The sequence below is a fragment of the Eimeria acervulina genome, genomic scaffold (assembly GCF_000499425.1).
Source record: "Eimeria acervulina Houghton genomic scaffold, Eah_scaff56, whole genome shotgun sequence".
Classification (NCBI taxonomy): domain Eukaryota; phylum Apicomplexa; class Conoidasida; order Eucoccidiorida; family Eimeriidae; genus Eimeria; species Eimeria acervulina.
The window spans coordinates 81013-93159 of NW_013549729.1; the positions used below are offsets into that span (position 1 = coordinate 81013).

Consider the following 12147-nt stretch of genomic DNA (forward strand, 5'->3'; position numbering starts at 1 on the left):
GTATTTGATACAGAGAAAAATTTCGAATAAAAGTCAATATATTAGAGTCGCGTGTTAACAAAAGGTGCCGCTACGGATAGAACCCATGAAGCAGCACGGGGCGAGGCGACTGGCATCGCGGCCGAATGCTAGTATCCAGAACGAGGAAGGAAAGCCCGTCAACACTGGAATAATCAACTTACGGAAGCGCAATCTGTACGGAGACCAAATAATATCGCGTACAGGCGCCCTCAGCGCCTATTAGTCGTAATCAGCAGCTGCGTCGCACAAAACACTTCTTCCAATATTTTGGCGGATCTGCACTGGCTTAGCTTGTCCTTCTGACCTTCGGTTAATATTAGTGGCTGCATGCACTTGTATGCGTGTTAGTTCCTTGCACATGGACCAGAACACGGCGCTACTGTGTTTCGACAGGTGCAATCGGCGTGCAGTGACTGGTCGCTGTGGCTACTGCTGAGCGTCAGGGACTCTTTCAAGTGAATCTGGTTCTTTCCTTTTCTGCGGATTGTGTTGCCTCTAACGACTCATTTTTTGGTCCCGAGTACGGTGATACTATCCTGACTATTTGCTACACTTGCAGCTGCGTGGCCCGAGGTGTAGCAGCCGCAGATCTGTGGGTTTAGGGCGCTTACACGCAGTGTTCATCATTTAAAAACATTTGCGCCCTCCACATCTCCACTTTCCTGTTCATGCTGAACAGAAGGGGGAGTACTGGCCCACGACTTGGCTGTCTTCCATCTGTTGGAGGAAGCGATTTTTGGTGAGGGCTGTTTTTTTTTTTTCTGCGGCGGCGCTGCAGTCCCCATGTGTGGTCTTCTCCTGATCATCCGAAGACTCTGCTTGGGGAATACTGAAACGAGCTACAACATGGGATGCTGTGGGGCAATTCGGGCACCCGCAAATTTCACTGACGAGTGACACCCGCCGCATGGCCTTACTGATTTCCTGGCAAAGCGGTTGACCTCCTATCCGAACCTATCATGGCAGCTCCTGCAGCAAGTGATGGCCCTTCCTCTCCAGATGCGGTGAGCCTGAGTGGATTGCAGGAATCCAGTCACTCGGCACGTCCAGTCCTGGGCACAGCGGATGTACCTGCTGCTTCAGCAGCTCAGGGGCCCGTCTCAACCATTTCTTCGAAATCCTCATGCCCAGCCCAGCTGCTGCCATCTTCACTGGACAAGACCGTGGCTAGCAGCGAAAATAGCACTGGGGCATTTTTTTCCCCCCAGGCAGGTCGCGAGGCAACAGCACGGCTATCGTTAACTCGGCAGAGTGTCGGCAGACAAAGTGCACCCTCATCACGCGTGTGTGGGACGCGTACAAAGTGTACAAGGGCTTGTGCTGCTGTTAGTGTGACGCAGCAACAACGCGACACAGCTGAAGCGCATGCAAACGCCCGCGAAGCGCACCGCAACAGAAACTATGGTACCAGCTGCCCCCAGTCAGCACTATGTAGTGAAGTTCCTCCTTCGTTCAGGGGTCGGGGGGCTAAGAATTGTGCGCGGCCAGGTATGGAAGCTGGTCCCGCTGCAACACCTGCGACTTCAACTGATGATGGTTCTTTCGGCAGAGGGCTTCACCGTGTCGCAGAGGATGCGGGCGCTGCAGGAGCAGTGCCTGCTGCAACGCCACGAGCTGGTGTGCATGAGTCCTCTTCCACTGCTGCAGCGACTCCTGCAGCATCCCTAGATTGCCGGGGGCCGCGTCGGTCTCTCCGCCAGGCCCTCCTAGCGAATTCAGGGAAGGTGCAGGTTACAGGGCCAACGGGCTGCGCCTCTACAGCAGGTGAGTCTCTTGGTGGTGGAGGTGCAGCAGCGGCGGCTACCGGATCAGTCCCTGGAAATCCAGCTGCTGCTCTGGCAGGTGCTGCTGGCGCTTTTGTGGGGCCTACCGCTGCTTCTGGAGGGAGGAGACGCATGCGGCAACCGCATCGGCAGGTGTTGCAGAGCTATACAGTGGGGCAGCAGCACCAACAGACGGGGCCCCAAGCTGACGACAGGACGAAGTGTCTTGCAGAGTGGCTCGACATTCGAGGGAGCAGCCCCCGTTGCTGTTGCGGTGCAAGCTGCGTCTCTTGCATTGCCAGCTGCAGTGGCAAGGCAAACAACGCTAGCGCTGCTGAGGGAGCATTCGGTAGCACATCCGGGGGAGGCGGCGGGAGCGGCTCGCGTAGCGTCCTTGAAGCGTATGCGACGGCAGCAGCAAAAGGGGACAAGCATCAGCGACAACAGCTGCAACAACAGTGTTCATCTGGTTCAGGTTTTGCCGCGCCGCACTCCGACAGGAAATCCGGGGATGGGATACTTGTTTGCCCGTCTTGGTTTGAATCCCCTTACGAGCTTGAGATGCCTTCTGCACTGAGTTGCATCCGCCCCTTGTCTCCGTCTCGGTCTGTAATTTTCGCCTCTCAACAGGCTGCGTGGGAAGAGGAGGACATGGCAGAAGCAGCGGAAGCAGCGGTAGCAACTGCTGGAACACCATGGCCTGAAGGAAGCACGAGCTGTAGCTTTGGAGGGTACGGGGCCGCTACACGTAACGGAGGTCAGGTTCCCCTTTGCTGCTATTGCGGCCTCCCCTTGCGACCCCCAGCTATCAGCACTTTGAGGGGAGGAGGCGCCGAATCTGGCTGTCCCTTGGCAGCAGCTGCGGCTGCCGCTGCTTCACTGGGGTTAGAGGGATGGACTCAGTGGTGTCGTTGCTGCACTCGAGTGTATGGAGACCTGCGTCTACAGCACCAGAGAAATGCAACTGGGCTTCCCTTCGCGTCATTTTCTTTGCCGAAAGCGCCTCTTCGCTACCTCTTGCTGCCTGCAGATTCAGCGAAGGATACGCCTGAAGGAGTCGGGGCAGTTGCGGCTGCACTCGCTGCTGCAGCTGTTGCAGACTCACGCCGGAGCAAGTTGAACGATGAGAACGCTGCCGCTGCTTCTGGGGAGGCAGACGGTGATTCAGTTGCTGCCACTACTGCATGGACGCCTAACAGCAACAGCAAGAGTAGTAGCATAGGAAATACAGCGCTTCTGAGGCGCACACGCAGTGGCCATCACTTTGCTAGAGCTCCAAGTGCCCGCAGCAGTAGTCGCAGCAGCAACAACCCATCAGATATAATGCGATATATGGGGGCCTCCTGTTGTTGGCCCAGCAGCGCTTCCAGTGTTAGCTATATGCAGCCGCTTGCACGTATTCAGCAACGGCTGACACAACTACAGCAGCACCTTGCGGTTCAGGGACAGCAGCAGCAACAGAAGCAGCGAGGTTCAGTTGAGAGGCCTTCTGCTTTAGTTGCGTTGCAGTTGGCGCCTGTTGACGGCAGCAAGATTCTTTCTCTTTCGAGTCCGACTACGGCAAGCTCATCATCATTAGCGGCGGCAGCGTCAGCAGGGGCAACTCCATCCTCTCCAGCAGTGGACACAGAACCTGTTCCAGGTACAGGGGCCAAAGATCCTTCTGATGCTTCACATCCATATGAAACACAGAGGTTTGCTGAACTTGGACAAGGCGAAGCGGCACCAGTAAGCTTGGTCGACACAGGATCATGGGCAGTACCAGCAGACGTAGGAGTTGCAGCACTACGAGCAGTACAAACAGCAGCACAACGCGTGGCTTCAGCGCATACGTTGGTGGCAGCTCATGGAAGGTCTTCAGGTTGCCTGGGTACCTCCCGAGAAAGCCGCGCCTCAAAAGTGCCGGCAGCTAAAACAGAGACCCCCACTGCGAAGGCCCGCACTGTTGTTATTCCTCGGGTGTACCTAGAGAGCAGCTCAGACTGTTATGTTGCGACCGCCTATGATTCTGTGCGGCAGCGGCTCCTTCAAAAACGCTTCTGCTGCACAGTTCTAGGGGAACAGAGAGCACATGCACTGGCGTGTCAGTGGCTGAGGTGGGTGAGCAAGGGCGCCGCAGCGGCAGCACAGAAGTCTCGAATGCCGCAAACGGAGCCAACCAATGCTTCGGTCGTACAGGCGGCCACAACCGCTGCTGCAGCAGCACAGCCAGCTTCGGGCTTGCTCGCAGATGGCTTTGCCACTGTCCCTACTGCCGCTGCACTGCCAGGGCGCAGGGCGGCGGCTGGCGGATTATGGGGAGTTCGCCGTGGGTCTCATCGGGTCGACACTGGAGTCTTGCTTCAGCAGCAAGAGCACCTTCGGAGCGAGCGCCACCTAAAGCGGCGTCGGCGGTGCGGGGAGGCTTTAGAAAACAGCGACCGCGACGAAGGGTCATTCCCTAGTCAAACGTTTCCTGCTACTGCTAGTCAGGGGCAGCAAATCGAAGAGGTGTAGTGGCGCAGTGCACTTCACAGCGACCGTTTCGCGTGTCTTGAAGTGCACTCATCAAGCTTGGCTGTCACTTTGGCAGCTGCAAGCACGGGCTGTCTGAACCTCTTAGCCCAGTGGTGAATACGACTGATTAGGTACTTGAGAGCACGATACGCAAGATGTGGGGGACGATGAGAAGTCTACCCTTCAATTGCAAGAGGGTTTTAGGCGGAAGCGATGATCTCAGCACCCTCCTGTGTATGCCAAAGTTCTTTTGTCCCACGCGTATTCGGTAAGTGTATATTTACTGCCTTCTCCGATACAGATGTAAATTTTGGTTCTGATGTTGCGGGCGTCCAGATGCGAGCAACGTCAGTACTCATGATGCGTTTTGCTCTGTTTGTTGGCAGACCCCGATGCCAGTGTAATGTGGCTGGTGTAACAATGAAGTTCGACCAGCTTCGTCGGGAGCAGCCCTGCCCCTGAGGTGGGCAGGCCACCTCAGGGCATGGCTGCTCTCGATTGTGATTATCGACTTCCAAGGTGGATGCGTTGGGAACCTCTCGCATGTGGACTCATAGCACTAGATGGCCATGCTTCGCCAATAGCCCATGTGCCCTGCATAACTTTGGGCCCGCTAACATTTGGAATGGTGGCGTAGCACTTGCCCTGGCACTGTTAAAACAGCCTGAACTCCAGGACAGTGGTAGTGGGAGAAGATTCGTCGCTCCAGAGATGGACTGAAGCCAAAGAGTGGCGCGAGGATGAAACTTTCCTATCTTATCGAAATCAATCGCTTTTGTGCAGGCGTCCAAGTGGTATGCTAGTGCACTGGGGCTATGCGTACAGTTTTGGTATGTTGCGTTAGAGGACCCGCATGGCAGCGTCACCGGCAAGCCGCTAAATCACTTCAGCCTAGATATAACCCTGTAACAGTGGCGTGCTGGTCTACGAGTAGGTGCACATGCTCATACGAATTCGCTCCGTACAAGCGGTGCTGAGTGCACTGGACAGCCAACGGGCTTCCCCATCCCAGGGGCAACCGGCCGCGCCTCCGCGCCCTGGTGGTGAACCACTCTCCCTCTTTTTCGCGAACCCAATTGGAAGCTCAGTCCAAACTGGATGCGCTCCAGCAGAAACATTTGCTGGGGAAGCTTGTGAACCGAATGCGGCAGTCCGCTGTACCCACACCAGTCAAGACTCCTGTGTTTCTTATGTGATCCCCATCTGAAGGTCTTATCTAAGTCGCTACTAGCAACCCGGAGCATGCATCTTCCAGCTTCACACGAACAAAAGCAAAATAGCAGGGCAAGCATACTCGACAGAGTTGCGGCCCTAATGAATCGGACAAGTGCAGTGTGACACCCCCACCTGCATTCCGGGCACGCCACAGAAAATCGATTGGAATTTCGCAGGAGAGTTAATTGATGCATGCAGAAAGGATGCCGATGGTAGCAACTGAGGTGCTTAGCAAGTTGGAATGCTAGAACAACTGCTCTCCTACGACGCTAAATACGACGGCTCAGAGGCTTAGAGCAAGTTAAAATGAAGCATGGGACTAACTTCTCTGTGACTAATGAGTTGAAAAGTGAAATTACCACGACTCTGCGTATGTCTTAAGGTTCGTGTGCATGCACCTGGCCTAGTGTATCCGCAAATCCGATATACCGTTACGCTTCCTTGCCGTAGGACAAGAAAGGCAGAGCGTGAATGCAGCCACCTACGGGAGTCGTCAATATGTTGCTAAGTAGCATAGCAGTCAAAGATTCCTGCTGCGGCTGCAGAAGAGTGGCTGCCGCCGTTGCAGCACACCTTCGTTCTTCTGCGACAGAAGCTGTTTCTTGGTGAAAGTATAGGTTCTGTGACGAGCCTCCGCTTATATAAAAAGGCTCGTGTGGAGGAAGCGGGAAAACGATTTTACCCTCCATTAAGGGGAATGCCTTTATGCTGACAGCAGAAATTGATAAACGCCGCACATGCGGATAGTGCGGAATTCCCTTTTCTCTCGAAGGAGAAAATGCTATTCCTCTCCGGGTTTTCCAGCCACCTAAGTCTCAAAACAGGAAATCATCGCGTGCTAGTGCTGGACAGAACTGCTTGAATTATTTCCACTCTTTCCCGCAAATGACAGGCAGCATCAATGCAGCGCTGAAGTAAAGAACCATCTATGCCATCTCCTCCTAGGAGAAGCTCGACTGAGGACAAGAGATGCGTCCAACTAGCCAGTTGCTCACCTGCAATAGCCCGTATGCTTAAGTCTACGCCGCCAGCCATACTATCCAACAAAGCCTCAGCCGCCGTGGTCGCCGCATCCAAGCTAGTCAACGCAGATAAGGCTGGGGCATTCGGGACTTCAGCGGCAAATGGGTTCGAAGCCCCACTGCGCGTCACCAGACGCATTTCCTCGGTGAGGTCTTCAACAACTTCCAAGGCTTGCGTAAGAATTTCAGCAGCAGCATGCTGCCCTTCGTTGATTAGGCCTCCAAGCATCTGCTCTGTCCCCGCTAGTAACGTTTCCGCCATCTTTAAAAGCTTTTCACATTCCTTTAGATAATCCACCGATGGACCGGGCCTCCAATGCCGTAACTGTTCAGTGAGCCTGTTGCTGGCCAAATGGAGCACTAGCAGTCGGACGGAAAGGGAGTCCCTCGATTCTTCCGTGACAGGACCCTCCCCGGAAAGGTGGGCCGTCTCCGGTGTTCCACCATGCCGTACAATCCAATCATGTGCTGCATCAACTGCAGCTTCCGCCACCCTACAAGCTTCCTCAGTTTCTACCGATTGTGAGGTTTGGCGTGCGACACATATCTGCACAGTAAGCGAATTGGATACTACATTTAGAAGCCATGCGGCTGATCCCAGATTCGCACCCTTAGTTGAACTCAACTCCTCTGCATAGCTCACACATTCACCAACAATTTGCGTTAGCGCGCCTACTTTGGATCGTTGGTCCTTTGCCCTCTTGTCTTCAGACTGACTCTCCGGTTGAGTGCCACCCTTGGCTTTATCCAAGGCTTTATCCTTCGCGCCACCCTGGGAATCACCCTTGGCTGGCTTCTTCGGCCCCAAAATACGCCCATGTTTGGCTGGCGGAGGAGGTACTTCCAACCTAGGGCCCTTAATGTCATAAAAAGAACCCGTGGGCCAGCGATATGTTGGAGTGTCGTCATCCTCCTCATCGGAATCACGGGGAGCATTGACATCCGAATAGGGACCCCTATAGGTGGGCAACGGAGGTGGTGTCACAGTCTCCGTATGCTTGGTCTTCCTTTTTCTCTTCCTTGGATGATGCGGAGATCTCGCACCAGATCCTCCACAGGTAGACTCTTCCAAGACTTCTGGGGCCGTTGCTCCTCCTGAGTGCTCACCTGGGGCAGGAGTTGAGATTTCTGTCTTTCGTTTTTCTTCTGGGATATCACCAGGCCTTGGTCCTACGCCCATTGGCTTTTCGTGCTGGTGCGGTTCCTTTCCCCCTGCTGCCCCTCCCAATGAATTTACGGGCTGCTGCTGCAGCTCTCCCCTTGCCGACCCTCCCATCAGCTCTTCCTGCTGCTGAGGCGCCTCTCCCCCTGCCGCCCCTCCCAATGAATGTTCCTCGAGCTGCTCCCCCATCCGTGTTGCCCCTCCCACCAGCGTTCCCTGCTGGTACGGCTCCGCTGCCCCTCCCTCTGAATCAGCCTGAAACTGCTTCTCCCCTCGCTCTTCTTCCCTCCCCACAGAATCTTCCGGCTGGCGCTGCCCCTCTTCTCCCGCTACCTCGTCCGTTGGCTCTCCCTGCCCCTCCTGTGCACCTTCCCCCGTCGCCATCAGGTCTTCTTGTGCATCCGCTTGAGGCAGCCTTTGATCAGTCTCCTCCGTTGGCTGCCATCCAGGGCACATGGCATCGTCGTCACCACCTTCCTTGCTCGAAGCCAGCCGCACCCACGAGCGTGTTTGAACCGCTTGCTGAGTGCTGGTGAGGCGGAAACAGGTGATGATTAGAAATGTCATTGCGATTCCGACTGATGCCACGAGTATTAAGTGCAGAGTAAGTTGGGGTCCCGTTCCTTTTCTCCCCGCAGTCGTGCCATCCTTCCAACCTGCTTGCGCTGCACGGTCAGCGAAACCAACGCCCTGTTTCTCCAAGGCAGTTAATTCAGCCTTGGCACTGACCATGGCTGCTTTTCCGTGCTTTTTATTCCGTGCGGAATGAACTGTGGGCACGAACCTGTAATGAGCTTGGAGGAAGAGCTAGTGCAGGAACATTGGTCAATTTCAGTCCCTTTACGGAGCTCTCTACAGAACAAGTCACTGAGCCGATTGGCATAAAGAGGAATCGCCAAGCAAGCTAAATTGCGGAATTCACCGCTTTCAGCGATTAAAAAGCGAAACATTTCGAAATCCCCCCGAAAGCGAGGGCATGCCTGTCAGTGTTGGTTTCTGGCGCTCGATGTGGGACTTGCCTGCGCAGCGAGCCCACGAACGTCGGTTAAAAGATTACTCCCACGAAAGAGAAAATATATCCACTTTACCTTCTCGTTGCGAAATACTGCAGTGCGATACATTTCATTTCTTAGCGAGCTGCAACAACGGAAAATGCCCGTCAGGATGCGTCTCTCCCATTCACGTTCCCTCCAGGTCTCCCAGGGACCCGATGGCCAGTGTTATTCGTTCCGCTCCGAGTGCCGTCGCATTTGAGAACATCAAACCAATAGTTCATGGAACAATAGCTCATAGAGCCCCACAGCTGCTTTTTTCTTCCGCGCCAGAGGCTACACTTGCCGCTGAGACTCGGGAGAGGCGACTCGTGAAGACTTTGCCCCGCTTCATCACTTTACGTGGCAATGAAAACAGTGGCTGACACAACCCTAGCATTTACGACGTGTCTGCACTGAATGTTTCTGTAGCATGGGCTTGCTCCGCCTTGAGCACTACAACCCGTGCACGACAATGTACTGTACCTACGCGGTGACTTAGCGCTTCCACAGGCCTACTTTCCTCAGATGCCGCTATAATGCACCCTAACTCAGTTCCCCCTAGAAGACACAATACTGGGGTTCCTACCGAACGCCATAGACCCGTGATTAGCAGACGCCGATTACAGATAAAAAGGCTAGTAAAGAGATGAACCTGTTCAAATCATAAACGGGGACGCTCCCAAAGTTTCTGCCATGCAGAGATACGCTGCAATTCAAAGACAGCACGTGATGGCTGTGCCCCCATTGCTTCGTTGCTATACAACACTTAGACCATGACTGCCATTTGCAACCACAATCTCTACATTCCCTCTCTAGACATCCAGCGGGAGCATGCCCATGACTCTTCCGGGAGAGCATACAAAACAAAGCATATACCATGATTTGGTGCCCCTCTGCAAGTCCTTTCTTCGTATCTGTGAATGTCCACACCCTGGGAAGGCGACGGGATTCCATGAAGACAAGCTCCTCCAACCCAACCGTCCCCGCTGCCTCGGTTAGCGTACTATTGCGGTTCAGCTAACCACTTATTCCAACACATACATGAAATCGCGAAAAAGTCTGAATCAGTGAAATTCCTTCTTTCTCTCGCGTCGTTCTGAGCACTTAATGCCCCTCCTGTCACAAACTTGATAATCCTCTCTGCGGTATTTCCAAACTTCTCGGCTGCACACTACTCGTTACATATGGAGGCGCAGGCCAAACCCAACACCTGCAGTCTGCGTAAGGGTAGGCGAGCAAGGAAGGCAAATATGATATCCCATAAGGAAACCTGACAGGCTGACAGCAGCATGCTGTACAACGGGCTGGCACCCAACGCCTCCATTACGTACATGGCGAGACAGAGGAAACTAAGGACACAAAAATAAAACGAAAAGAGCAGGGAGGCTTTGCTCCGCTCAAAGAAAGGGCCACGCCTGGCAACGATCTTAAGAGGCCTCTTCATATGCTTTCGGCTGCGGCTGCGTCCTGTAATGCGTCACAACTCATCCAGAAACTGCTGCGACTGCCGATGCTGCTGGTGCTGTTGATGCCACTGTTGATTCCGCTGCGATTGGGTCTAGGGCAGTACAGTAGGGGCCAGACCATCACCGGGTACGCCTGCAGTTTATGTATTTTAGCGTCGTTGCCACGAGGACTATATTTGGCTCAACATCCTCATTGATTGCATATGTGCATGGCGTAAGGCATCCGCCACATTTTTCAACGCATCATCCAGAAGGTCGACTGGTGTTGAACCAGGCCTCGATGTTAAACCACTGCACGACATCATTTCGGTGAATACGCGTAACCAAAATGAAGCATCAACCATTGCGGCATTAAGGGCGGCAAGACTGTCCACCCCTGGGCTACCCATGTATTGTTCCATGGCATCCTCGAGTTTCGCAGTGGTCTCTCCGATGCACAAAACGCAATGAAGTTTAAAATTTTGTCCTGAGGGTTGGGTTCCTTGGTGAGGACCTGGGAGGCCATGCGCATCTGCAAACGCACTTAGAACGCTCGAAGCGACGCTTATTGCCTCATGCCCATTACGCAATTTACCTATCCACACAATGCGCTCTCGAGTACCAAATCTTCTATTATTCGTATTAAAAAGACTACTAGCCACACTCTGTTGGTTCACTAAAGCATCAAACACCATGAGGCAGAATGGCCAGTGCGGATTAGTCGAACTCCAGTTCTCATTCAGCGCATCCATTCCTTGTTGTAGCATTTTAGTCAGAATATCAACTGCCCTACCCACTTTTTCTCGGGTTTTCCGCACGTCATCTCTACGCTCACTCATGGGGTCCCCACCCAGTGGTCCGCCATACGATGATTCAACTTGTGTTTGCTGTTGTACAGAACCCACTAATCCGCTCTGTTGAGACTTAGGTGGGGTGCTCTGGAATTCAGCAATGGACTCAAGCAATGGCGTTTCGTCATCTTCGACCGGTTCGGAAGGCCCCGCGCATTGCTCATCCCCTTCCCGTTCTTTGTTGCCCTCTCCTGACGTGCCGCCCCCCGATGCTAATCGCCTTTTGTCGAAGGCTTTAGAAACCCTTGAACTAATCAACAGGTAGCATCGGCTCAGAAAGAAAACCAGAACGAGACATACAACGACTCCCAATTGGAACCGATGTGATAGGGAGGCAGCTGCTGGCTTGCTTTGTAGGCTAGGGACATTGAAATGCAGCGCTGGCATGCCAGATGATATAGTTTCATTGACGGGTTTTATCAATTCTGGAAATTTCACGTGCTCCATATTGCATAGCCCCCTGGAATTGTTCAAAGGCTTCAGCACGTCGGACTCTCGTCAAGGGAATGGAGCACGGATATTACCAGAAGGGAAGCAAAAGAGCTTTCAAAGGTTCAGAGACACTCTACAAAAAAATAAAACGGCGCATCTGTAGAGAATGGGAAATAGCACGTTGCGCCAGCCCCACTCAACTGAGAAACTACTTGCTTCAGGCCAGAATCTGCCAGGGGTGGCGTTGCAGAACTCACCACCATCTAAATAAGTGCAGCACTGAAAAGATCTAGTATGTGAAGATTTGATAGAAATGGTATGGTAAACAGGATGAAACAACCAAACGCTCGCTGGCGCCCTAACAAAGCATTAGGGCGTTGCTTCGCCCCTCTGTCGTCGGTGAGCGTGGGGGCGATCACTTGCCCGAGCGATGCCACGTTCCAGAAGGCAAGCGTACAATTTCGCCGAACTTCTTTTGACTCGTGTAGCTTCCCATGTTTAGTCTAGTGATTAAGCTTACTACATTGATCCCTCGGGAGAGGGCGGAACTTTGAAGAACACTTGGTTCCATATAATGCGTGGGCTTCTGCACGGCGCGCTGAAGCCCATCGTTAGCATTACCGGTTGTTTGCCCACAGATCACGTTAGTTGCTGTTAACTGCAGTTGTAAATTTACTGGGAGTGTGCTTAAGTGTTTACGGTTAAC

General features: G+C 53.5%; 3 protein-coding genes across 3 annotated transcripts; 1 reads left to right on the forward strand and 2 right to left on the reverse strand.

Annotated features, from left to right (window-relative positions):
• Positions 1-980: 980 nt before the first annotated feature.
• Positions 981-4280, forward strand: EAH_00010830 (hypothetical protein, conserved; the record flags this gene model as incomplete). Its single annotated transcript, XM_013395042.1, has 1 exon — positions 981-4280. One exon carries the CDS (start codon positions 981-983, stop codon positions 4278-4280), a length of 3300 nt encoding a protein of 1099 aa, XP_013250496.1.
• Positions 4281-6323: 2043 nt separating this feature from the next.
• EAH_00010840 (hypothetical protein) lies at positions 6324-8246 on the reverse strand (the record flags this gene model as incomplete). The annotated part of the gene is made up of 1 exon (XM_013395043.1): positions 6324-8246. One exon carries the CDS (start codon positions 8244-8246, stop codon positions 6324-6326), a length of 1923 nt encoding a protein of 640 aa, XP_013250497.1.
• A 2103-nt stretch (positions 8247-10349) lies between these two features.
• On the reverse strand, positions 10350-11456 carry EAH_00010850 (hypothetical protein; the record flags this gene model as incomplete). Its single annotated transcript, XM_013395044.1, has 1 exon — positions 10350-11456. The coding sequence occupies one exon, from the start codon at positions 11454-11456 to the stop codon at positions 10350-10352; it is 1107 nt and encodes a 368-aa protein (XP_013250498.1).
• Positions 11457-12147: the final 691 nt, after the last annotated feature.